At 40.9% G+C, this 27192-nt stretch overlaps 1 protein-coding gene across 1 annotated transcript; it reads left to right on the plus strand.

Moving 5' to 3' along the window:
* Positions 1-1689: 1689 nt before the first annotated feature.
* nhlh2 (nescient helix-loop-helix 2) lies at positions 1690-26908 on the plus strand. The gene is made up of 4 exons (XM_033033006.1): positions 1690-1693; positions 8323-8344; positions 23288-23633; positions 25468-26908. The coding sequence occupies exon 4, from the start codon at positions 25510-25512 to the stop codon at positions 25867-25869; it is 360 nt and encodes a 119-aa protein (XP_032888897.1). The 5' UTR covers positions 1690-1693; positions 8323-8344; positions 23288-23633; positions 25468-25509; the 3' UTR covers positions 25870-26908.
* Positions 26909-27192: the final 284 nt, after the last annotated feature.

Here is a 27192-nt window from a genome sequence, read left to right on the forward strand (position 1 = left end):
GTGGCGGAAAACTAACACTGCACATCACCCTGAACACACCATCCCCACTGTGAAACATGGTGGTGGCAGCATCATGCTGTGGGGATGCTTTTCTTCAGCAGGGACAGGGAAGCTGGTCAGAGTTGATGGGAAGATGGATGGAGCCAAATACAGGGCAATCTTGGAAGAAAACCTGTTAGAGTCTGCAAAAGACTTGAGACTGGGGCGGAGGTTCACCTTCCAGCAGGACAACGACCCTAAACATACAGCCAGAGCTACAATGGAATGGTTTAGATCAAAGCATATTCATGTGTGAGAATGGCCCAGTCAAAGTCCAGACCTAAATCCAATTGAGAATCTCTGGCAAGACTTGAAAATTGCTGTTCACAGACGCTCTCCATCCAATCTGACTGAGCTTGAGCTATTTTGCAAAGAAGTATGGGCAAATATTTCAGTATCTAGATGTGCAAAGCTGGTAGAGACATACCCCAAAAGACTTGCAGCTGTAATTGCAGCGAAAGGTGGTTCTACAAAGTATTGACTCAGGGGGGCTGAATACTTTTGCACGCCACACTTTTCAGTTTTTTATTTGTAAAAAAAATTGTAAACCATGTATCATTTTCCTACCACTTCACAATTATGCACCACTTTGTGTTGGTCTATCACATAAAATCCCAATAAAATACATTTACGTTTGTGGTTGTAACGTGACAAAATGTGGAAAAGTTCAAGGGGTATGAATACTTTTGCAAGCCACTGTATATACATATAGCCCTCGCTCAGTGGACGTCAGGAAAGGCTTGGGAGTATAGATAAGTTTTTAGTCTTGACTTAAAGGAGTCGATGGAGGGGGCAGTTCTGATGGGAAGGGGGATGCTGTTCCACAGTCTAGGAGCTGCAACCGCAAAGGCGCGGTCACCCCTAAGCTTATGCCTAGACCGCAGGATATTCAGCAGCCCCAAGTCGGCCGATCTGAGGGACCTGGAGGTGGAGTGGTGGGTGAGAAGACTTTTAATGTAGGAGGGGGCAAGCCCATTGAGGGCTTTGTAGACATAGAGGAGGATCTTGAAATGTATACGGAACCGCACAGGGAGCCAGTGGAGAGAGGCCAGGATCGGGGTGATGTGGTCCCTTTTTCGGGTGCCCGTCAGGAGTCTAGCTGCGGCGTTTTGGACCAGTTGCAGGCGGGACAGGGAAGATTGGCTGATACCAGTGTAAAGAGAGTTGCACTGGTTGCTTGAAAATATTTTCATTTGGGCCTGTCTGTTCCTAAAGCATAGGGGGAAGGCTGCTTATAGAATTTGACCTCAGTGTTTTTGTTTTTGTTTTTTATATTTTACATCTCAATTTTTATTATTATTTTCATTTTATTTTATATTTTTATATAAATCTGTGCTTTTTAAGCTATTAACTGTCTAAGTACTTACTGTTTTAAATTATATTTTTGTTTAGACCTGTGTTTTTGTGGAAAGCACTTTGGGTTGCATTCAATTGCATGAAAAGTGCTATACAGATAAAGCTATTATTATTATTATTATTATTATTATTATTATTATTATTATTATTATTATTATTATTATTATTATTATTATTATTATTATTATTATTATTATTATTATTATTATTATTATTATAGAAGGCTAATCCAGGACTATATTGGTTGAGATTTAGTTTAGTTTATCTTAGAGATTCAGCATGGAATTCGGCCCATCAGGTCTACGTTAGCCATCGATCCCCCGTTCATATTAATTCTATGTTATTCTACTTCCTACCACACTCTAGGAGCAATTTACAGAGGCAAATTAGCCTACAAATCCGCACATCTTTGGGACGTGGGAGGAAACCGGAGCCACGGAGGAAAACCATGCGGTCAACAGAGAGAACGTGCAAACTCCACACACAGACTGCACCCGAAGTCAGGATCGAACCTGGCTTTCCGGCGCTGTGTGGTAGCAGCTCTACCCACTGCTCCACTGTGCCATCCCTGTACACGTATGGTTGAAGTGTAAGTACATGTCAGCATTGTTGATTAAGCTGATTAGCAATGGTCACAAGTGCATTTCAATAAAAAGACTGAGAAATGTTTTAATGTTCTTTTTTGGATTGAAACTTCCCATTCTTGTCTTTGCTCAGTGAATTTCCTTCGGGTGCTCCAATTTCCTCTCACATCCCAAAGATGTGGGGGTTTGTAAGTTAATTGGCCTTCTGTAAATTGCCCCCTAATGTATACGTAGTAGCTGAGAAAGTGGGGTAACATAGAATTAGTGTGAACTGGCGATTGTTGGTCAGCATGGACTCAGTGGACCAAAGGGCCTGTTTCCATGCTCTAACTCAACTCAAACTAACTAAATTCTAAACCTCCCATTACTTAACCACACACATATCCAGCTTATCTAGAGGTTTAGACAAAAAATGCTTGAGTAACTCAGCGGGTCAAGCAGCATTCTTGGAGAAAAGGAATAGGGGATGTTTTGGGTCGAGACCCTTCTTCAGACTTCTTTTCTAGAGGTTTGGCAGCTAACCATTCCTTGTATTGTGGGCTATTATGGTGGGAGTGCCTTCATCCATCATATGGTCTAAATGTGATTGCCTAACTCGGCTAAATTGAAATTAGTTCTGTATCCATGGGAACTGGACTACCAAACTAATTTCACTGAGGGCCCTCAAAGCGAGTTAAGTGACAAGATTTTGAACAAATCAGTCAGGTCCTAGACATAAAATAACTGTGTAACTCACAGTAAAATGCAGTTCAACACGCAACACCGGCATCTGTATGTTCAGATGTTGTAACAGAACTTTTCTTCAGAAAAATCTTTCAGGACCCCTACTACCTGTGAGTGATCTGAGTGATTCCATTGCATGGTATTTGTATATTATATATTTATATATGATATATTGTGTTACATTTCCACAATTAATCGGTCATAGTCATACAACAGCCAATGCCAACCATCATGTCTCATCTACACTAGTCCCACCAGCACACATTTAATCCCTCTAAACCTATCCTTCCATGTACCTGTCAGATAGATAGATAGATAGATAGATAGATAGATAGATAGATAGATAGATAGATAGATAGATAGATAGATAGATAGATAGATAGATAGATAGATAGATATTCATAATTTTGTTTAAAAATTGAAGAATGAAACCTGACAATTTAGAAAGAAATAACTGGAGTTGGTGGTTATTATACAAAAGGACATAAAGTGCTGAAGTAACTCAGCAGGACAGGCAGTATCTTTGGAGACCCGAAACGTCACCCATCTATGTTTTCCAGAGATGTTGCCTGACCTGCTGAGTTACTCCAGCACTTTGTGCCGTAGACATGATTATTTTGGGAGTTTCAACCCCCGGATACAAATGAGTGCATATATCCATCCAATTTCGCCTTGCGTTATTTTACTGAGTGAAGTGAAGTAAGTACTTTTAATAAAAAAACAGCGCAGTGTTATTTTAGGTGAATTTATCCAGTGGACTGAGTATTTGAGCCCATTAGTTTGTAAAGTACAATGGGTCAACATCATAAATATCAAATTCACATTATTAATAATTGCATTGCAAAAAAATGGATGCATGAATTTTCGATAAGCACTGGCACCCCTCTGCACCTGCAGTAAAGTTATGCATGTAGTCAGTGCAGGGACACTCTGAGAACACTAGTGCTAATGACCAGCTGAGGACAATGTCATGAATAATTCATCGGTGACTAATACTCCAGCTGTGGACAGTCTAAAGAGAATCAAAGGATTCCATGCTTCTGAGCAAGAAGATTAATCTTTGAAAGTCACTGCAAATGTAAATTTTTAACCAAAACTATTAATTCGTTGCTACAGGTGTGTTACAAATGAGTATTCATAATTTGGTTCAATATGAGAGCTTTATATCTAACATTAAAGTTCAAATGTCCACTGTGTTTTAAAAAAAACTAGGAAACCTAACTAGTAACAGGTCACATCCTGAGACATAGAAACAAGTAAAGGGCAACACAGTGGCACAGCTGCTAGAGTCGCTGCCTCACGACGCCAGAGACCCAGGTTCGAGCCTGACCTCGGGTTTAGTCTGTGTGGAGTTTGCGCGTTCATCGTGTGACCGTGTGGGTTCCTCTGGATGCTCCAGTTTCCTCCCATATCCCAAAGACTTGTGGGTTTGTAGGTTTGGATGATGATGAGTTGGGAACCATTTCACAATTAATACACGTTTACTGATCTCAACAACTCCTCCAACCTTTACGATTTCCATGACAATGATAGTGTTTTAAATGTACACAATGTCAGTCAGCATCTGCAGTGGTGAGGGGACTCAGGACAATAGGAAGAGAGTTCCAAAGGAATAGAATGTTCTGCAAAACTGTATTGTTTTAAAATGATGGATAAGTCCAATACATTGAGCGTGTGGGCTGACCGGACTTTGGACTTTCGAATTGTCGCCCAAACATGGTGGCGCCTGCATGAAAATAATTTCACTGTACAGTTGGATACGTGACAAAAAAAGCACCATTGAACCATTGAAGATCTTCATTAAAATAATGCAAAAAACAACAAAAGGAAAAAGAAAATGAAACCGCAAGAAGATTCTGGAGATAGACACAAAAAGCTGGAGTAACTCAGCGGGACAGGCAGCATCTCTGGAGAGAAGGAATGGGTGACGTTTCGGGTCGAGACCCTTCTTCAGAGTGAAAGGCATGGGGAAAGGGAAACGAGAGATATAGACAATGATGTAGAGAGGAATAGAACAATGGATGAAAGATATGCAAAAAAGGAGCGATGATAAAGGAAACAGGCCATTGTTTGCTTTTTGTTGGGTGAAAACGAGAAGCTGGTGCAACTTGGCTGGGAGAAAGTCTCACCAGGTTCTTATTTTCACCCAACAAACAGCTAACAATGGCCTGATTCCTTTATCATCGTTAGTTTTTTTGCATATCATTCATTGATTATTCTATACATCGTCGTCTATATCTTTCGTTTCCCGTTCCCCGTGCCTTTCAGTCTGTAGAAGGGTCTCGACCTGAAATGTCACCAGAGATGCGGCCTGTCCCGCTGAGTTACTCCAACTTTTTGTGTCTATCTTCAGTTTAAACCAGCATCTGTGGTTCCTTCCTACACAGAAGGTTCTAGAGAACTCGTATGCCACTCGTTATGGCTAGTCACAAAAATGGGAGGATAGAGGATCGTGTCTCCCTGTCCTCCTTAGTCCTTGTTCCCAGACATGCTGCACAGAGCAAGACAGGGCAGAGGGCAGGTGTCTCCCCGCTGGTGGGCATTAGGGTAGGTTGACTCATTGTGCCGCTGTTGTGCAGCTGGCCAAGTCATCGAGATGGTGCTGGTCTGGGATTGAGACACCTGCTGTCTTTTCACTGGCAAAGGGATAAGTAAGCTGGAGAGGAAGCCAACGAAGAGAAAAATCAGAAGTTGCAAACAGAAATGACTAAGGAGTTTGTATTTTTCTCTTTGTGCCAGTCATAGCTTAAGGGGTTGGACAGGCTAGATGCAGGAAGATTGTTCCCGATGTTGGGGAAGTCCAGAACTAGGGGTCACTGTTTAAGGATAAGGGAGAAGTCTTTTAGGACCGAGATGAGAAAAACATTTTTCACACAGAGAGTGGTGAATCTCTGGAATTCTCTGCCACAGAAGGTAGTTGAGGCCAGTTCATTGGCTATATTTAAGAGGGAGTTAGATGTGGCCCCTGTGGCTAAAGGGATCAGGGGGTATGGAGAGAAAGCAGGTACAGGATCATATTGAATGGCAGTGCATGCTCGAAGAGCCGAATGGCGTACTCCTGCACCTATTTTCTATGTTTCTATGTTTCTATAGTGTCATACAATGTGGAAACAGGTCCTTCGGCCCAACTTGCCCACACTGACCAACATGGCCCATCTACACTCTCCTCATCCACACTCGTCCCACCTGCTTGTGTTTGGTCCATATCCCTCTAAACCTATCCTATCCATGTACCTGTCTAATTGTTTCTCAAACTTTGCGATAATATCTGCCTCAACTATCTTCTCCTGTGGCTCTTTCAATTCACCCACCACAACTTTGTGTAAAAATATTACCCCTCAGGTTCCTATTAAATCTTTCCGCCTGACCTTAAACCTGTGTCCTTTGGTTTTCGATTCCCAGACTCTTGGTAAAAAACTCTGTATTTACCCGATCTTTCTCTCTCGCGATTTTGTACACCTCTATAAGATCATCGCTCATCCTCCTGCGCTCCAAGGAATAGAGTCCTAGCCTGCTCAACCTCATCGTTTAGTTAGTATTGTGATTAGTAATTTATTGATATTTTGTTTATTATACTGCATATTAACTGTGTGTATTTTGTGCGAAATGCAAGTAAGAATTTAATTGTTCCATTGTTGGTACATATGACAATTAAACACTTCACTTGCTCTTGACTCTTGAAATTGCATCATGAATTGATGTAGTTCACTTCAAAGAAATAAAAACAGATGCATTATACTTAATTGTAATATATTGAATATTGTATTTACTTGAAATATCATCATATAACTATTATGTTCACTTCAAAGAAATAAAGATAGGTGCACAATACTTAATTGTAATATTCAACACTGTCAGAGTATAGAAGTGAGATCGACCGACTGACCAAATGGTGCCAACACAACAAACTGGCTCTCAACATCAGTAAGACCAAGGAACTGATTGTGGACTTTTGCAGGGGAAGGATGAGGACCCACAATCCTGTTCACATCAATAGGTCAATAATTTCAAATTCCTGGGCGTGCATATCTCCGAAGATCTTTCCTGGACCCAGCACACCGATACAATTATAAAGAAGGCACATCAGCGACTCTACTTCCTGAGAAGATTACAGAGATTCGGCATGTCGAAGAGAATTCTCCTAAACGTCTACAGGTGCACAGCAGAGAGCATTCTGACTGGTTGCATTGTGGCCAGGAGCGAAAAAGACTACAAAAAGTTGTGACCACTGCCCAGTCTATCACCGGCTCTGACCTCCCCACCATCGAAGGGATCTATCGTAGTCGCTGCCTCAAAAAGGCAGCCAAAATCATCAAAGACCCACACCATCCTGGCCACACACTCATTTCACCATTGCTATCAGGAAGAAGGCACAGGAGCCTGAAAACTGTAATGTCCAGGTTCAGGAACAGCTTCTTCCCTACAGCCATCAGGCTATTAAACACAACAACGAATAAGCTATGAGCTCTGAACTGCAAAAGACTATATTATTATTTGTTATTTGCACTATTATTGTTAATTAATGAACTTTTTCTTTTTTTCTCTTCCCCCGTTATGTACTATGTTTACATATTCACATATTCTGTTGTGCTGCTGCAAGTAAGAATTTCATTGTCCGGGACATATGACAATAAAACACTCTTGACTCTTGACTCTTGTATTTACTTTAAATATCATCATATATCCATGTAGATCACATCAAATAAATAAAAAACAGACGCATTGTACTTAATGGATATATTCAATATTGTACTCACTTGAAATAACATAAATCTATGTTGGTCATGTCAAAGAAAAAAAAAACAGATGGATAATACTTAATTGTAATATTCAACATTGTATTTACTTGAAATATCATAAATCTATGTAGATCACTTCAAAAAAATAAAACGGGATGCATGGTACTTAACTGTAAAATTCAACATTGTGGTGATGTATAGTATATGATCTATTTGGATAGATTGCAAAACAAAGCTTTTCACAGTACCTTATTACACGTGACAATAATAAACTTAAACCTAAACCTGGAAATTAAGGTCTTGCAGGATTGAAATGCCTGTTTACTGTTGTAGGCTTTGAGAAGATCTTGGCACTGAAGGAGTTAAAATGGATTTTGTTTTTGTTCCATTTTGATAGCAATGGATGGCACACCTGAGAATCAGGCATAGGCTAGTGGATTCCCTCAGACAGATTTTTATTCCCTGAAGTACAAAGGGGTGCAGCCATGAAGGCTGTTCGTGAGAGGAAAATCCTTTCTTCTGTAGGACTGAAAAGAAACACTAAGCTGTGGATGCACGTCAGGAGAGAGCATTGGTGGCTTGAGAGAGTGTGCGAAAGAGTACCAATAAAAAACGATTAAAACCGCGTGGTGTAAGAATCTGACTGAGGGGATGAAAATTTGAAATAAAGGAGGCGTTCTCGACTGATTGAAGGAGTGACTGTACAAAATAAAGAGGGTCCCTCTGGACTGGTAACAGCCTGAGGCTGGAGACCGAATTTCTCATCTTTCCTGTGGACTCCTGTTACCAGGGAAACGGCGACGATTGATTAGATGCCATCTGATCCCAACCTCGTAAAACAGGCAGCAGATGGCAGTCAGAACTGCTCTACCTGTCTCCAGAGAGAGAGAGAGAGAGAGAAAGGGAGAGTGAGCAACTCAACAAGGCGAAAGGCAGGGAGGGTCAGACATTTGGAAAGTGCAAGAAAAGATGGGGAAGGGATAAGTCCAGGACAGAGAGAGAAAGAAAGGGCCAGAGTGGCGAGGAAAGGCACAGGGAGGGAAAGAGCTTGTTTTCAGATTCAACTTATTTACAGCACAAATGAAGCACAGTCTATACTCCAGAGGATTTTACTGAATTGGAATTAACCACCTTATATGGTTCTTTTGTTCAATAAATAATGTTTCCAATCTTCTGTTGGCGAAATAAGTGGCTGAGGGGAATAGAAATAGCTGAAAGCCTTTGACCTTAAAATTGAAGTCGAGCATATTGTCTTTTTGTGGAGCCAACTCCCCTTTTCCTAACTCATTCTGCCATTCCCATAAAAAGTTTTCAATCGATTATGTTAATGTGACGCAAGCTGGTGAAAAACAACGGGAATAAATCCATAATTTGTGTCCAATTATTTCCTGATATCGGTAAGAAATTCACACTGAGGATATCTTCACAATTCCATAATAAATGTATGAAGATAATAGTTGAAATGAATTGATTTCCATGAGTTGCCATCAATGCTGTATATTCCCCATATCAGGCAGGTAATCAAAATGTCCTGGCAATATTTTAAATCTGGAAACAATCATGATGCTTCTTTTTCTGGGATGTTATAGAACTAATGTGAACGGGTGATCGATGGTCGGCGTGGGCTCGGTGGGCTGAAGGGCCTGTTTCCATGCAATATCTCTAAACCAAACTAAAACTAGATTAAATGAGCTGCAAATGCTTTCCATGCCTACACAAAATCACTTTTTAGAACATTGAACATAGAACAGCACAGGAATAGGCTCTTCAGCCTGCAATGTCTGTTCCAAACATGATGCCATGACCATGTCTTATCTACCTGCACATAACCCATATCCATTCCCTGCATATCCATACACCTATCCCAACGTCACTTAAATGCCACTGTTGTATCCACCTCAACCACCACCCCCCTAAACGTCACCTATTCCTTTACTCTAGAGATGCTCTCTGGCCCGCTGAGTTACTCCAGCATTTTGTTTCTATCTCCAGAGATGCCGCCTGACCCGCTGAGTTACTCCAGCACTTTTTGCTATTCTCCAGAGTCTGACCCGCTGAGTTACTCCAGCATTTTGTGTCTATTGCCAATCTGAGACTTTGATTCTGTTTTACTCTCTCAACTATTGTTGCCCGACTTGTTGAGTATTTCCAGTATTTTGTGTTCATGTTTATGCAATGGAGCTTGTTTTATTGCTGTGCTTTGACTCTGTAAATCCACCAACCAATTAATATCTATTTACCGCTCATGCAGCCTATTTGTTCAACAAATCAAAGTTATGCAGCTGTCACAACAGCGTTGCTTTTTTTGAGTGAACTATCAAAAGTGTAGTTTTGTCCGCAGGAGGTATTATCTCAAAAAGGCCACCACCATCATCAAAGATCCACACCACTCTGGCCACGCTCCCATCTCACTCCTACCATCAGGAATAGCCTTTAAGCCGTGACCACCAAGTTCAAGTATGGGTTCCTACCAGCAACCATCAGACTTTTGAACATTGCACAATACTAACCAAAGCAATTATGAATTTCTACGGAGACACAAGGAACTTCAGATGCTGGAATCTTGAGCAAAACATAAAGCGTTGAGTAACTCAACAGGTCAGGCAGCATCTGTAGAGGGAATAGATGCAAAATGCTGGAGTAATTAAGAGGTCAGGCAGCATCTCTGGAGAAAAGGAACAGGTGTAGTTTTGGGTCAGAACCCTTCTTCAGACTTCTTCAGGAAATAGTCTGAAGAAGGATCGTGACCCGAAACATTGCCTTTCCATTCCTGCCACAGATGATGTTCTACGGTCTATGGCTTTGCACTATTACAGTTACCTAGTATTAAGGTTATAAATGTATTATATGTTTGATTATTATATATTATCTGTGTGATTTACATGTAACATTTAAATGTAACATTTACATAAGTTCATAAGTTCTAGGAACAGAATTAGGCCATTCGGCCCATCAAGTTTACTCCACCATTCAATCATGGCTGATCTATCGTTCCCTCTCAACCCCATTCTCCTGCCTTCTCCCCATTACCTATTTACACCCTTACTAATCAAGAATCTGTCAAATCTATCCATCTACCAATGTGTCAGTTTATAGGCTGATTATAGGCCTGTTAAGCTGCAGCAGGTAAGAATTTCATTGCTCTATTGTTGGTACATATGACAATTCAACACTCTTGACTTGATTTTTATCAGGAGTTATTGCTCAGTCAACTGGTTCAACTATTCTGCATGAACTATGTATTTCTATGATGATTTATATCCAAAACTTCTTATTGAAGGATATTGGCTATATTGCATTATAATAAAAAAATATTTTGCATTGTACGTTTCACAATAAATGTTTATGAGATAGATACGGTGAGATTTTTAAACAGTGACCCATGTCTGCTCTATATGATAAGATTGGATGTTATTTTACTTCAATGGTCTTTAGGTAAAGTGAGGATACATTTTAGATGTACCAGATCAGAACATGCTGACAAAATTATTTCCACCAGAATTTCCATCAAAACAATGAATCATTGCTATTCCCTGAATGACTTGAACCTCAGCATCTACTAACCTATGAAATTTTAAGAAATTACAGCATTCACACATTAATCATTAATTAAACTCACTGCAGAAAATTAGGAGCGTTACTTAAGAGCACAGATAAATTTTTAATGAGGATATTTGCTATAGTACTCACACTTTGGCCTCAGGGAAGAGAACAACATAAACATGGATCACTGCAGGTGGTTGAGATTTTAAATACTTTTATGTTTTAATTCTTTTAAATAATAGAGTATAGAACATAGAACAGTACAGCACTGGAACAGGCTCTTCATCCCACAATGTCCGTGCCAAACATGATGCCAAGTTAAATTAATCTCCTCTGTCAGCAGGTGGTCCATATCCATGTGCCTATGTAAAAGCCACAAACAACAATGTCTTATCTGCCTCCACCACCACCCCTGGAGGTGGAGATCGAGGCACCCACCACCCTCTGTGTAAAAAACTTTGCTCCGCACTTCTCCTTTAAAGTTTGCCCCTCTCACCTTAAACCTATGCCCTTTTGTCTTTGATATTTTCACCGTGGAAAAAACATACTGAATATCTACATCTATGCCTTTCATAATTTTATATACGGTACCTCTATCAGGTCTCATCTCAATCGCCAATGTTAAAGAGAAAACAATCCAAGTTTGTCCAGCTCTGTTTGTAGCTAATACCCATGTAACAAATACTAATATAATGGATTAAATCTTTTTATTTCGTACTCTCGATATATTTCCAATCTTATATACTTAAATTGGCTGTAATTCACCCTACTAGTTTGTTTACACTTAATTTGAGGTTCACATTGCAGGCTGTTTGGCACAGTGGCGCAGCGGGAGAGTTGCTGCCTTACAGCACCAGAGACCTGGGTTTGATTCTGACTACGAGTGCTAACTGTACAGAATTTGCATGTTCTCCCTTTAACCGCATGTGTTTTCTCTAGGTGCTCCGGTTTCCTCCTACAATCCAAGGATATACAGGTTAGTACTTTAATTGGCCTCTGTACATTGTAAATTGTCCCTAGCGTTTAGGATAATGTTCGGGGATATCACTGGTCGGCGTAGACTCGGTGGGTTGAAGGGCCTGTTTTCACTCTGTATCTCTAAAGTCAAAAGTCTAAAGATCAATAAATTCTGGATGATAGATATCCTGGGGAAGTGTGTGTCAGCTTGGGTTTAAATAAGGGCACAGATTCAGCGTGTGTTGTGGGGCAAGGTTAATGGTGTTTGAGAGACCGCTCTCAGGCCATTACACATAATGTGGTGAATCGCCTTGGCTCAGTTCTTCAGTCAGCCAAATTTCAGCAGGGATAATGAGTTAAACCCGGCCAAATGACTCTACTAACAAGCAGGAGACCTCAGGTTAGTGTTATGACAGGAGGTAACATTGGCAGATTGTCTTCATTGTTTTGATATTCATAATATGTTCATAAGTACTGGGGTCAGCGGTAAATACCCGTGATCAGGGGTAAATACTGGGGTCAGGGGGTAAATACTGGGGTCATGAGGTAAATACTGGGGTCATGAGGTAAATACTGGGGTCAGGGGGTAAATACCCGGCTTCATGAGCTAAATATTGGGGTCAGGGGTATATACTGGGGTCATGAGGTAAATACTGGGGTCATGAGGTAAATACTGGGGTCATGAGGTAAATACTGGGGTCAGGGAGTAAATACTGGGGTCAGGGGTAAATACTGGGGTCAGGGGTAAATACTGGGGTCAGGTGTAAATACTGGGGCCAGAGTGTAAATAATGGGATCAGGGGGTCCGAGTTTCAAGAGAGAGATTTAGCTCTTAGGATTAGCTAAAGGAATCAAGGGATATGGGAAAAAAGCAGGAACAAGGTACTAATTTTGGATGATCAGCCATGATCATATTGATTGGCGGTGCTAGTTCGAAGGGCTGAATGGCCTACTCCTGCACCTTTTTTTCCTATGTTTTCTCTGTTTCTAAGTTTATTTCATAGGAGCAGAATTAGGTTATTCAGCCCATCAGGTCTGCTCTGCCAATCAGTCATGGCTGATCTATCTTTCCCTCTCAACCCCATTCTCCTGTCTTCTCCCCATAACCTTTGACACCCATACTAATCAAGAATCTGTCAATATCTGCTTAAATAATACCCAATGGCTTGGCCATTTGTGGCAATGAATTCCACAGATTCACCACCCTCTGGTCAAAGAAATTTGTCTTCGTCTCCATTCTAAGGTTATTCACTTGTATTCTGAGGCTGTGCCCTCTGGTCCTAGACTCTCCCATGACTGGAAACATCCTTCACACGTCCACTCTATCTGGGCCTTTCATTATCCAGTAAGTTTCAATGAGATTCCCCCCCTCATCCTTTTTAAATGTTGGAGGAACTCAGCAGATCAGGCAGCATCTGTGGAGGGAATGGACAGACAATGGTTGGGATGGGGATACTTCAGATTTTCTCATTTCTGAAGAAGTGTCCTGACAAAAAATGCTGCCTGGCCCACTGAGTTCCCTAATTCCTCAAGCACTTCGATTTTTTTTGCTCAAGGCTCTCCAGCATCTGCAGCTACTCATGTCTCTGATCTTGCACCTATTTGAATCACTCCACATGATACCAAGAAATGGCTGCAATCCACAGTAAAGGCTTGGTGACCATGCAACATCCCAGATGCAGCACAGAAGACCTGCACTCCAGAACCAGCTGTGTCTCCAGCAAACCTCCAGTGCTGGCATCTACCCCATCAAGTTGAACATTGCCTGTTATGATCCTTTGACAAAAATACAGGATAAATACAATCCAAGTGACTCATCTCCTGATATCCTAATGCCTTTCCACCATCTCCAAGTCATTAATCTGGAGTGTGATGGATTATCTTCCACTTGCCTGGATGAGTGTAGTAACACCTATCCCACAAAAGATCAACACCATCCACAATACAGCAGCTTGCTTGATGGCCACTCTATTAACTGCCCTCAATGCATAGTCCCTCCACTTGCTGCAATGCGCTCTCTACAAAAGGCACTGCAGTTACTGAACCAGGCTCCAATAGCACCTCCTAAACCACCACCACTCAGAAGGATCAGGGAGACAGGTGCACGGGAAAACCACCCACATGTAAATTCCCTTCTGTGCACATCATCCTGACTTGGAAATATATCAATGGCCCTTCATTCTTGCTGACTCTCAATCCTGGATCTACCCTCTTCAACAGCACTGTGGAAATACCTCCAGCAAAAAGGGGTGCAGTGACTCATGAACATTGAGCATAGAAGTTGGGATGTAATGTTAAAATTGTACAAGGCATTGGTGAGGCCAATTCTGGAGTATGGTGTACAATTTTGGTCGCCTAATTATAGGAAGGATGTCAACAAAATAGAGAGTACAGAGGAGATTTACTAGAATGTTGCCTGGGTTTCAGCAACTAAGTTACAGAGAAAGGTTGAACAAGTTAGATCTTTATTCTTTGGAGCGCAGAAGGTTAAGGGGGGACTTGATAGAGGTCTTTAAAATGATGAGAGGGATAGACAGAGTTGACGTGGATAAGCTTTTCCCACTGAGAGTAGGGAAGATTCAAACAAGAGGACATGATGAGGTTTAAGGGACAGAAGTTTAGGGGTAACTTGAGGGGGAACTTCTTTACTCAGAGAGTGGTAGCTGTGTGGAATGAGCTTCTAGTGGAGGTGGTGGAGGCAGGTTCGATTTTATCATTTAAAAATAAATTGGATAGTTATATAGACGGGAAAGGAATGGAGGGTTATGGTCTGAGTGCAGGTAGATGGGACTAGGGGAGAATAAGTGTTCGGCACGGACTAGAAGGGCCGAGATGGCCTGTTTCCGTGCTGTAATTGTTATATGGTTATATGGTTATAGAACATGGGACAGTACAGCACAGGAACAGGCCCTTTGGACCACAATGTCCACACAAAGTTAAACTATTCTCCTCTGCCTGCACATGATCTATATCCCTTATTTCCCTGCGTGTGCACATACCTATCTAAAAACTTCTTAAACACCACATATCATATCTGCTTCCAGCACGACCGGCAGCACATTCCGGGCACCCATCACTCACTGTGTAAGAAACTTGCCCGGGACATCTGCTTTTAAACTTGAAGCAAGTTGTTCTCTAGTTCGCTCTTGTCTTTGGCACTTCCACCCCCACGGAAAAAAAGATCTGCCTGTCTACCTGTCATCACTTTACATACTAAGCTTCTCATAACATTGCCCCTCTCTCCTTAAACCTATGCACTCCGGTCTTTGACATTTCCACTCTCCGAAAAAAGTTCTGATTGTCTACCTTTCACCACTTTATATACCATGCCTCTGATAACATCGCCCCTCTCACCTTAAAACAATGCCCTCTAGTCTTTGACATTTTCACCCTGAGAAAAAGGTTCTGACTGTCCACCCGATCCATGCCTCATAATTTTATATCTGATCTCCTCTCATTCTCCAATGTTCCAGAGAAACAGGCAGCTCACCAGCAAGGACAATTAGAGAAGGGCATTAACTGCTAGTCTTCCTCGTCAGCTTGGATCCCTAAAATCAAATCAAACCAATTAATTGAAATGGTAGAATTGGATCTCACAACTCCATGGATCATTAATTTAGTAGCCACAATACCTATAAGTTTGCCTCAGTCTCGGGCACGGAATAAGTGAGGGAATTGAGTGCACAAACTGTTGTTTAGAGTTGTTTAGATTTCCTTAATAAAACAGAAGTTTGCAGCCTCCACAAGAAGATGTTTTGTACAAAGTCTCTTATTCCCAATAGTGATTCACGCTAAAATGTCTGTTGTAAACACTGGGGAAAAAAATACCCATTCCACCACCTGCACTTCTAAAAACAGCATCACAGTTTGTGTACTTAATCCCCTCACCTGTTCCTTGCTTGAGACTGAGGCAATACATGCAGTATTTTGGTTCCTAAATTAGTGATCAAAGGAGTAATGAGAGTTCCAATTCTACCATATCATTTCAACAACTCTTGTTTAGAGATACAGCATGGACACAGATCCTTCAGCCCACCATGTCCACGCCAACGGTACACAAAATTGCTGGGGAAACTCAGCGGGTGCAGCAGCATCTATTGAGCGAAGGAAATAGGCGACGTTTCGGGCCGAAACCCTTCTTCAGACTTCAGCTCAAGGTATGTCCACGCCAACCATCAATTCACACTAGTTCTACATTATCCCACTTTCGCATCCACTCCATACACACGAGGGGCATTTGTTTTTATGGAGGCTAATTAACCTACAATCCTCCACGTCTTTGGGATGTGGAAAGAAACCGGAGCACCCGGAGCAAAATTCACACAGTCACAGGGAGAGAGTGCTAAATTCACACCCGAGGATTGAACCTGGGTATCTGGGGCTGTGAGGCAGTGGCTCTACTAGCTGTGCAACGGAGTAGTATATAAAAATAGTTGATCTTAGTGAGGGTGATTTAGGAACACAAAAAGAAAGAAGAATCGTAGAAACATTCAGCACAGAAACAGGCTCTTCGGCCCAACTCGTCTAATGCCAATGCCCCATCTAAGGTAGTCCCATTTGCCCACATTCTGCCACATACAGCACGGAAACAGGCCTTTAATGAGAATTTTGCTCATCTTGTCTCATGTACCCAGTTTTACCCAGTGTCGATACAAGCAACTGCAGATGCTGGTTTACAAAAAAAGACACAAGGTGCTGCAGAAACTCAGCATGTCAGGCAGTATCTCTGGAGAACATGGACAGATGATATTTCAGGTCAGGACCTTTTTCAGACCCTTCACCTGACCTGAAACATCACCCAGAGATGCTGCCTGACCCGTTAAGTTATACCAGCTCTTGTGTCTGTTTTTGTCCAGTGTTCACTGACATCGAAAATCTAAGAATTTAAATAAACAAACGGCATTTGTAGAAGTGGTCCAAACTTCCATTATATCCTATTGTAGTGGTATGAATATTAATTTCTCTAATTTCCTGCTCTCTCCATCCCTCCCCATACTAGTCATCCTGCTAGTTTCACCATTCGTATTCCTTCATTATCTCTTCCACAGCCAACAATGGACCATTGTGGGCTCCACATTTCCTGAATCATCGGTGTCGGCTCTGATTTGTTCTGTACCTTTTCATACCTCTAGCTTCCCTCTTCCCTGACTCACAGTCTGAAGAAAGGTCTCGACCTGAAATGTCACCTATTCCTTTTCTTCAGAGATGCTGTCTGACCCGCTGAGTTACTCCAGTATTTTGTGTCTATCTTCCATTATTCTTAACATTCCCTTAGGTTTAAGTTTTAGACCACAAATGTTCATAGGACTAGAATGCTTACAATTGCACATGATGTAAGGGATAGGATGAGAGGCTATTCAACACTGTTCGATCATTTAATGAGTCTGTCATAACTCCATTTGCACAACTTTTCCCATATCTCTTTAGTGATTGAGTTGATAAATGTCTAACCAGTTAGTCTACCAGTCGAGGGCGGTACAGTGATGCAGCGGGAGCGTTGCTGCCTTACAGCGCCAGAGACCCGGGTTTGATCTTGACTATGAGTGCTGCCTCCATGGAGTTTGTACGTTCTCACCGTTACCTGGGTGGGTTTTCTCCAGGAGCTTTGGATTCCTCCCACACTCCAAAGACGTACAGGTTTGTAGGTTAATTGGCTTTGGTAAAAAAATTAGTTTGTCCCTAGTGTGTATAATAATGCTAGTGTATGGGATTGTTGGTTGGCGTGGTCTCGGTAGACTGAAGGGTCTGTTTCTGCACTGAATCTCCAAAACTAAAAACTAAAACTAACGAACCAAAGTATGGCAAGGATATTTGGGTACTACCAAAATTAATATGTTGTATATTACATTACAGCAGCGATGGAAATGAATGAAGTTCGCTATTATCATTCTGAAGAGCTAGACATAATGGTCAAAATATTTTTATTTGAGTAAAGCTGACTATTTGGGGCTCTGGTAAAATATATTAATCTTCTAAAATTTCATTTATGGATCATCATTACCCAAAATAGCAGCAAGCATGATATTCCCAATAGTTTTGTATTAATTGAGTCATAGAGCAAAGACCTCTTTGTATCGTTTACCCTGTCGTAGTGAAGAGGCTTGCGTGACCCCATGATTTGGAGAGCGATGCCGTCAGCTTCTGGTAGGGCCACCCATGGCAGTAAGGTCGAGGATGGGGGCCCAGACTTAGAACGATCCAACCTACAAGACCTCAACGGCGGACCAGGCAAATTAAGATTTGGTTCCCATGCCATTGGAATAAGTTGATTGATTTGTGATGGACCGTATGCTTCTTGGAGTGCAACATCAAGTACACGTTAAACAAACACATGCACAGGCGTCTTCATTCTGTGAGCAGCATAAAACTTCTCAAGACTTTCGGCAATCGGGGAAGGGTGACGGGAGTAGGCCACGTGATGGCTGGAAGCTCCCAGACAAGAACCGGCACGGAAGCGGTGAATACTCGCGCAACTTTGGCAGGTGTTCGGTAGTAGTACCAAGGACAGGAAACTCTGGTGAAACATCATCCAAGAAGGTACAGCGACCTTCGAAGCCAAAAGGTGCGCAGAATGAGAAGAAAATAGAAAGAGAGGCAGCAACAACCAAAGCCTGATCTGCCATTTGGAACTACCTGTCGTGAATGCCGAACAACTTTCAATGCCAGGATTGGACTCATAAGCTACCTGAGAGTCCATAAAAGCAACAGAACGTAGTCCATCATCCTCAACCTCGAGGGATAGCCACGACGATAGTAAAGAATAGGATATTTGGTCCAGCTAGCTCGCCCCAAACTGTCCAAGCTAGTCCTATCCAAGCTAGTCCCATTTTCCTGAGTTTGGCCAACATCCCTCTGAACCTTTCATTATGCTACTACCATCAGTAGTTGTATCATCAATGAAGATAAGTGAGCCAGTACCTTCAGTAGCCATACATGCCCAGGCCATTACACCCCCACCACCGTGTTTCACAGATGGGGTGGTACGCTTTGGATCTTGGGCAGTTCCTTCTCTCCTCCATACTTTGCTCTTGCCATCACTCTGATACAAGTTAATCTTCGTCTCATCTGTCCACAAGACCTTTTTCCAGAACTGTGGTTGCTCTTTTAAGTACTTCTTGGAAAACTGTAACCTGGCCATCCTATTTTTGCGGCTAACCAGTGGTTTGCATCTTGCAGTGTAGCCTCTGTATTTCTGTTCATGAAGTCTTCTGCGGACAGTGGTCATTGACAAATCCACACCTGACTCCTGAAAAGTTTTTCTGATCTGTCGGACAGGTGTTTGGGTTTTTTCTTTATTATAGAGAGTGTTCTTCTGTCATCAGCTGTGGAGGTCTTCCTTGGCCTGCCAGTCCCTTTGCGATTAGTAAGCTCACCAGTGCTCTCTTTCTTCTTAATGATGTTCCAAACAGTTGATTTTGGCAAGCCTAAGGTTTGGCTGATGCCTCTAACAGTTTTATTCTTGTTTCTTAATGGCTTCTTTGACTTTCACTGGCACAACTTTGGTCCTCATGTTGATAAACAGCAATAAAAGTTTCCAAAGGTGATGGAAAGACTGGAGGAAAGACTAGGTACTGAGAGCTCTCTTATATCTGCATTAAGGAGACAATTAAACACACCTGAGCAATTACAAACGCCTGTGAAGCCATGTGTCCCAAACATTATGGTGCCCTGAAATGGGGGGGACTATGTATAAACACAGCTGTAATTTCTACATGGTGAAACCAATATGTATAAAAATGGCCTTTAATAAAATCTGACAATGTGCACTTTAACCACATGTGAATTTTTTAATTAGAAATCTCAAATTGTGGAGTATAGAAGCAAATAAATAAATGATGGGTCTTTGTCCCAAACATTATGGAGGGCACTGTACCTGTCCAAATGGCTTTTAAATGTTGTTATTGTACCTGCCTCAACTACCTCCTCTGGGCAAATCTGGGACTTTCTCTTACCTTTCATTTGCAAATCTTTGAAACTAATTTCAGAAATTCCCGACTCGTCTATTGGTGGTCTCAATATTCTGGAACGGTTGTATCAATTGCGTACCAGTCTAGGTATGCAAGTCTGAAGAAGGGCCTCGACCCGAAACATCACCCATTCCTTCCCTCCAGAGATGCTGCTTATCTGCTGAGTTACTCCAGCTTTTCATGTCTATCTTCAGTTTAAACCAGCATCTGCAGCTCCTTCTTATACATTAGGTATGCAAGTGTGAGTTTTTTGAACCTGTGTGGAGGTTACTTACAGTATCTTGAACATTTGATGAATGGATCATTGGTAGACATTGATATTCCCATTCAAATGCCAGAATTAGTTGAGTTGAATTTGCTTTAGTTTACTCTAGTTTACTTTCATGTGTACTGAGGTACAGTGCAAAGCTTTTATGTTGAGTGTGATCCAGTCTGCGAAAAGACTATACATGATTACAATCAAGCCGTCCACAGTATACAGATATAGGATAAAGGGTGTAATGTTTAGTGCAACGTAAAGACCGATTAAAGATAGTTTGAAGGTCTCCAGTGAGGTAGATGGGAGGTCAGGTCCACTCTCTAGTTGGTTAGAGGATGGTTCAGTTGCCTGATAACAGCTGGGAAGAAACTGTCATCTTCAATGTCTAACCATACTTATTCCTCAGCCTGCAGTTACTGGAGACAGTTGTCCAATAGCCTCATAAATAATGAAATTAAAATGATGAAATTAAAGACTTTCAAAGTTCAAAGACTTTCTAGAACCCAAACTACTCAAACATTCTCCATATTGCAACATCTCCTACAGGTGTATGGGTAATGTTAGCAAAATGTTCCATGAAGCAGAGGAGCTGGGGGTTTTTTCTACAATTATATTAAAGAAAACAGAAATCAACATTATATATTGTGGAAATGAATTATCTAGGTTGTGCTGAGATGATACCCAAGGAATGTCCCTGTATTTATCTATCCAGTATGAGCTATATAAACAACATTATTTTTTTATTGGCTGCTTAAGTTTTTTTTCATTTTTTGTGCAACTTTTGTGAAAATAAGAGAGCAGCTAAAAAACACAGCAGGTCAGGCAGCATCTGGGAGGGAAATGGACAGACAGTGTTTCAGGTAGGGACCTTTCAGTTAGACTAGCTTACTTCTTGATCCAAGATAGACAAATGCTGGAGTAACTCAGCAGGACAGGCAGCATCTCTGGAGAAAAAGGATGGGTGTCATTTCGGATCGGGACTCTTCCTCGGATCCAGAAACATAGAAAATAGGTGCAGGAGTTGGCCATTCGGCCCTTCTAGCCTGCACCGCCATTCAATATGATCATGGCTGATCATCCATCAGTATCCTGTACCTGCCTTCTCTCCATACCCTGAACAAGGGTCCTGAGCCTAAATGTCACCCATCCTTTTGCTCCAGAGGTGCTGCCTGACCCACTGAGTTATTCCAGCATTTTGTGTCTATCTTCGGTGTAAACCAGCATCTGCAGTTCCTTTCCACACATTACATTTTTACCTCTATTGGTATTCGTTTTAGTCATGGACTTTCTGGCAAGTCTTTGAAACTAACTCCAAAAATTGTCAGCTCCTCTATTGTTGTGGTGATGATTAATGATACATAACATGATCATGTGATACAGTTCACATATCCGATTGGGCTCGAGTAAAACGACAATGCATTGACGAATACACATCTTTGAATGATTCTGTGATGATGACGCCCAGATTTTGGAAGAGTCGTTTCATTCAATAAATGGTGTTTTGTTTATATGCATACACACTTCAAAGTTAATAGAAACACACAGGATATACGTTATAGTTCGTTAGAAATACAATTTGAAATATAAGATATAGCATACTTACAATGGATATGTAAATAATTACAATGCAACTCGAGTGAATGTAGATAGACACAAAATGCTGGAGTAACTCAGCGGGTCAGGCAGCATCTCTGGAGAACATGGATAAATGACATTTCGGGTCGAAACCCTACTTCAGACTTCAGTCTGAGTGAATGTATATACGGAAGGTGATGGAATAACGAATGCTAGTGGTATTAGGGTGAATAGAGGGAGGGTGAGACTATTTATGGACCGCGGCGGGAATTAAAAGATAAGATCGGATAAAAAAAAGATACGAGAATAAAACGAAGGCGTTAATAAAGTAAACAAACGTGTTTGAAGGTGAGCTGGAGTGGACAGGCAGAAATGGTCAGCGGTAGCAGTAATGAGGAATTACATTAGGCCTGATCTTGTTGGTAATGAACTGTATACTTGATTAGGGCCCATATGCTACTATGATTGTGATCCCAGTGAGAATTATTCGAGCGTAAAATACAATTCCAACATTTTTTAAATAATGAAGAATGATCGTTAAGTGAACGTAGTACGTAAAACGTAGCCAGTGCGTTCTCTGACTTTATGATATAAGTTTCACAATACAGTCAAGCATTCGGTGATTTAATTCTTATCACAGCGACGCGGGAAAAAGTCTATTCGTATGCACAATGTATAGATTGCCATTGCAATGAATGCTATTGCGTTAGGAAAACGTGGGCACATGAGTGTACCTTCACCTGAGACACAAATCCTCAATGATTTGTTAGAAATGGGTGCGAGTTTGATGGCACATGGAATTATATTTAAATGTCAGTGGGATTTACTGATTCTTCCAATACATTCTAGACCTGGTTGCCGCTGGTACAATAAGATCTATTATTACATTTAAAATTGCCACGAGAATGAGTGAAATTGATTTATGAGTTGTGCGTTTGTATAACACCATATGTTCTTCACTCTGGGCTCATTTAAATGTGTAATATCAGGAGAGTAAAACCCCAGTATTATATTTAAATCTTCGCTCGAATATTGCGAATTTGTTTATGTTTGCAGAATAACATCAAATAATTATTGTTTGACTTCATTTGATAGAATAACACAGCCGATGGGAAACGAATTTGTTTATCTTTAATAACACTATCTGGAATATTTAAATGTTCATTGGATTAGAAGATGTTATTGATGTGGTATGGGTGCATTATGTAGGCATATCTCGAAGTGTGGATTACATTTTAGTCCCGATTGGATTCTTTAGTGATATGCGTTTTGTTTTATTTGACTATATTATGGCACAGTAGATTGTATTTCAAAAAATGGATTGGCATCTGTGATATTGTATTTGTTATATGAATCTGTTGAATGTGCTCGCTCTGTGAATATGCCCGGTCTGTGACAGATGTCGGATCTCATTAGGTAACTCCTAGGGAGAATTCTCTCCAATAGGAGGCTCCATTAAAAGAGGATTTTGATACCAGCCCGGCCCCCGAGCCTGACCAAGCCCTTCTCTCATCTCCATCTCCAGTAAGATCTGACAGGACCATCAGAGAGAGAGGGAGAGAGGGAGAGGGAGGGAGAGAGAGAGTCCTTATCGCTACGATCAGAGACCAAGAGGACATTTTTTTATATCAAACTCTTATCGCTACGATCAGAGAGCCGAACGACATTTTATCAAACTCCTGCCATCAAGGCTTCAAAGGGCATTTTATTAAATTCCTTTCCCTCCCATCAGAGATTTAAAGCGACAGAAAATGCAAGGCTCTGCAGAGTTGATTTGTGGATAAAGATAAGCGATCTCTTGGACAAACTGGTGATTGGAATCCAGTTTCTTTATTTTTTTAAAGTCCACCTTTCTTCATTCCATTGGATCTTCACGCTTCCTCATTTGTTGGTAAGACTGTTTTCTCTGTGACATCAAATATGGTTTACGGAGCTCAGGACGAAAGGCACAGAAATTAATGATTTCGGGAACATTAAAATATTCTTTACAAAAATAATTTGGGATGTTTGCAATGGGGGGGGGGGGGAGGAGGGAGAGAAGGGGACTTAAGATAATTACAGCGTGTGGAGAAATAGAAACGCGAACTTCTTAAAACACTGATTAACTTTACTGGAATTGGCGTTATTGTAATCCGATTAACATTGTCGTGTGATTTCTAAGTTATATATTCATACTAGCACAGAGCCTGTATTTCCGTTCGTTCATTTTGTTATTTTCCTGTCGTTTTGCCTTAGTTCTGACTGTCAATGCTAAATGTCTTCACAAATGCGTAAGATTTTTTTTTCCATTTCGAATAATATCTGATTTCTGATCTATTTGTGATCTCTCCTTGCTGGTTTCGTTTTTGTGCATCTTGATCTTTTGCCTCTAGTTTGTGTTCATGTTGTCGCGGTTGATTCCACTGAAGCCCATCTCTTTTGTGTCTGGCCGTGTGTATATTTTAGTCCACATATTCATTCTCTCTTTACGCGCATTGTGTACAATATATTGGTATTAATTCGTGCCCATCAACAATCGAATGCTGGTACAGTTTATGTGTTCCCTGTGTTTCTAACTGCTAACATTTTAGTCGTTTATATATTTTTCTCCCCCCCCCTCCCCGACTCCTTCTGGCCCAGATTACTTTAGACTTGATGCACATTGTGTATGTGTGTATATATGTGTGTGTGTCTGGGTGTGAGGATGTCCCCGCAGTCTGCCTTTCCGGGTGACAGATGGTGCCTGAATCTGTCTCTCCTTTCACCCCGGCTCGGTTCCAAATGAAATAATAATAAATTAATATTCTACACGGGCAAACATCGATTACTGCTGGTCACATCTCAGGAATACTGCGAACAAAGCCTTTGTCTTAATCTGCTAGAAGGTTTTCTAATAAACTCATTTAATATCTATTACAAATACAACATTCTTCAGGCCTTGAGTAACAACCATTCAGGCAGAAATCAATAGCAGTGGAAATATAAACAGCTGTAAACTCAGATTAGATTGATACAGCCATAGGTACATTAAACTATCCATGGATAGATAGATAAAGATAGATAGATAGATAGATAGATAGATAGATAGATAGATAGATAGATAGATAGATAGATAGATAGATAGATAGATAGATAGATAGATAGATAGATAGATAGATAGATAGACAGACAGACAGACAGACAGACAGACAGTCAGACAGACAGACAGACAAACAGATAGATAGATATTGAAATAAGGAGGGAAGAGTAAGAAAGTAAACAAGAAAGAAGGGAAGAAAATGAAAGAACGACTGTTAGATATTACATGTGAATACAAAGAAACGCAAAGCAAGTTAATTATTGAGATAAAAAGCAAAATAAAAGCAAATCTCGTTTCACCAAACACACAGTGATCATTAAATGAAATTGACAAACTTTATCATTTAACTTGGCATTTTCCTATTAGGAATTCGGGCATTTAATTGTATGTTTTTAGCTCATTTGTTTCTGTTATTGAAGTAAACATTCTAGTTCCACGCTATCAGGGTAACTTTTTCCTTTCATTTAAAAGTTTTGCTTATTGCTTAAATAGCCTGCTCTGGTTTATAATTCAATGTATTTCTATTTGTGTGAGTTGCCATAATTAGAGCATTATTTGTTTCAGCTTTATTTAGTTGTTGTTCGTGATGGGCTTTATTTTCCTTTCTTTGGAGATAATTACTGTGGTCAACATCAATCTTTCTTTCCCTCTCTCTCTGCATTTTCAGGTTTTTGTGTTCGCACTGCAGTTCCGACCCTGTTACCCCAGCATGCTGAACTCGGATCAAACTGACCTAGACCTGAACCCCAGCTCTTCCGAGAGTGAGTCGGTGCTATCGGATGCTCGGGGAGGCTGCATGCGAGAGAAGCCGGATGACGCCGAGGGCAAGCGGGGGGTGCAGCAGACACTGAGCCGCGAAGAGAAGCGCCGCCGGCGGAGAGCCACTGCCAAGTACCGTACAGCCCATGCAACCCGGGAGCGCATTAGGGTGGAAGCCTTCAACGTGGCGTTCGCGGAACTTCGCAAACTGCTGCCAACTCTGCCTCCCGACAAAAAGCTCTCCAAAATCGAAATCCTCCGCCTGGCCATCTGTTACATTTCCTACCTGAATCATGTCTTGGATGTTTAGGCAGAGTGAGTGTGTGTGAAAGAGAGAGAGAAACAGTGGAGAACAGAATGGGAAAAGCAAACGTGGTGGATTGAAAACTGCAAATAAAAAAATATGTTTGAGGAAGATGTCAAGTGCCACCGTTTCCAAAACAAATGGAACTTTAAACTCTGTGACCTTAAAGTGTGTTAGTGGGTGCGGTATATTTATATTTAATTTTATTTTTTATAAATGTGCGTATTGATAATTAGTATATTTCTATTTTATTTTTTATTTATTTTTTATATAAACGTGTGTCAATTGTTGTTTTTTTGTGCCATCTGTTCACAAGTCGAGTGTTTACACTTTATGTTGGAGAGCAGTTTATTTTTCTCCTTGCCGTGCTTGGTTTAGCTGTTTGGAAAGCGGTGATGTTTATTATTGCCTCCCCATATCGCACTTGTTTCTTAAGATAGAGCTTTTACGTTCGTCTGATTTCCACCCTCCCCTTGTATTTAAATATTTGGTGCAATGAGTTGGTAGTCGTTCCTAGAGAGAGTCGAGCACTCGCACTTCATACTTTAAAAAGGAATAATAATTTAAATGGTTTTAAAGTCCGTTGGCAGTTGCTGTTGTACAAAATGTTTATTTTTTGGTAGAATGTGTCGCAGTTTTGAACACGGTAAACAAGGAGGAGAAATCCCAGATTGTACAGCAACCCCACCCCCAGGAGTTTATTCCCTGGATTAGTATCTCCCTTAAAAAAAACATTTACGAAATAATCTGGGCCAATCTTCTCCCGTTGAATTGAACCAAAAAAATGAATTTGTAATAACTGCCCCGGCCTCTGGTTAGCACCCCTGAAGTGCGCGGATTTTGTAAAAAAAACAAAAAACAAACAAAAAAAAAGGACATATCAAACTGACATCCAAAGATTCTCGTCTTTTCAGGGTTTCTACGTGTGTTTTTTGCCTAGTTCAGAATATTTTGTGGTTGAAATAACGAGCTGGTTTCTATAAGGTAGTTTCATATCTATTCGTGAATGGTGCCGTTTGGCAATTAAAAAAAATATAAAAACGCAGTCTGTCTTTTCATTCTCAAGTCTCCAGCATATCCATCCTGCCGTTTGCAACAATGTGAAATTTCTGTCCACAATCCATTTTGAATTTGACTATTTATGAAGCAAGCGAGCGAGCGATAGGACAAAATATAAAGTGGCATTACGCAAAAAAGGTGGTTTAAATCAAGGCTAGCGTTATAAAGAAGACTTTAAACTTTTTTTTAAAAACCCTTCATTTTAAGGCGTACGTGTCAGGTTGTGGTTAGTGTGTGTGTGTGTGTTAACGAGGAGGTTGTTTTTTAAAT

This window comes from Amblyraja radiata, chromosome 14, assembly GCF_010909765.2.
Source record: "Amblyraja radiata isolate CabotCenter1 chromosome 14, sAmbRad1.1.pri, whole genome shotgun sequence".
NCBI classification, from domain to species: domain Eukaryota; kingdom Metazoa; phylum Chordata; class Chondrichthyes; order Rajiformes; family Rajidae; genus Amblyraja; species Amblyraja radiata.

Bases quoted from the DNA above. Each gene is read 5' to 3' on its own strand.
- nhlh2 (XM_033033006.1), top strand. From the start codon at position 25,510: ATGCTGAACTCGGATCAAACTGACCTAGACCTGAACCCCAGCTCTTCC.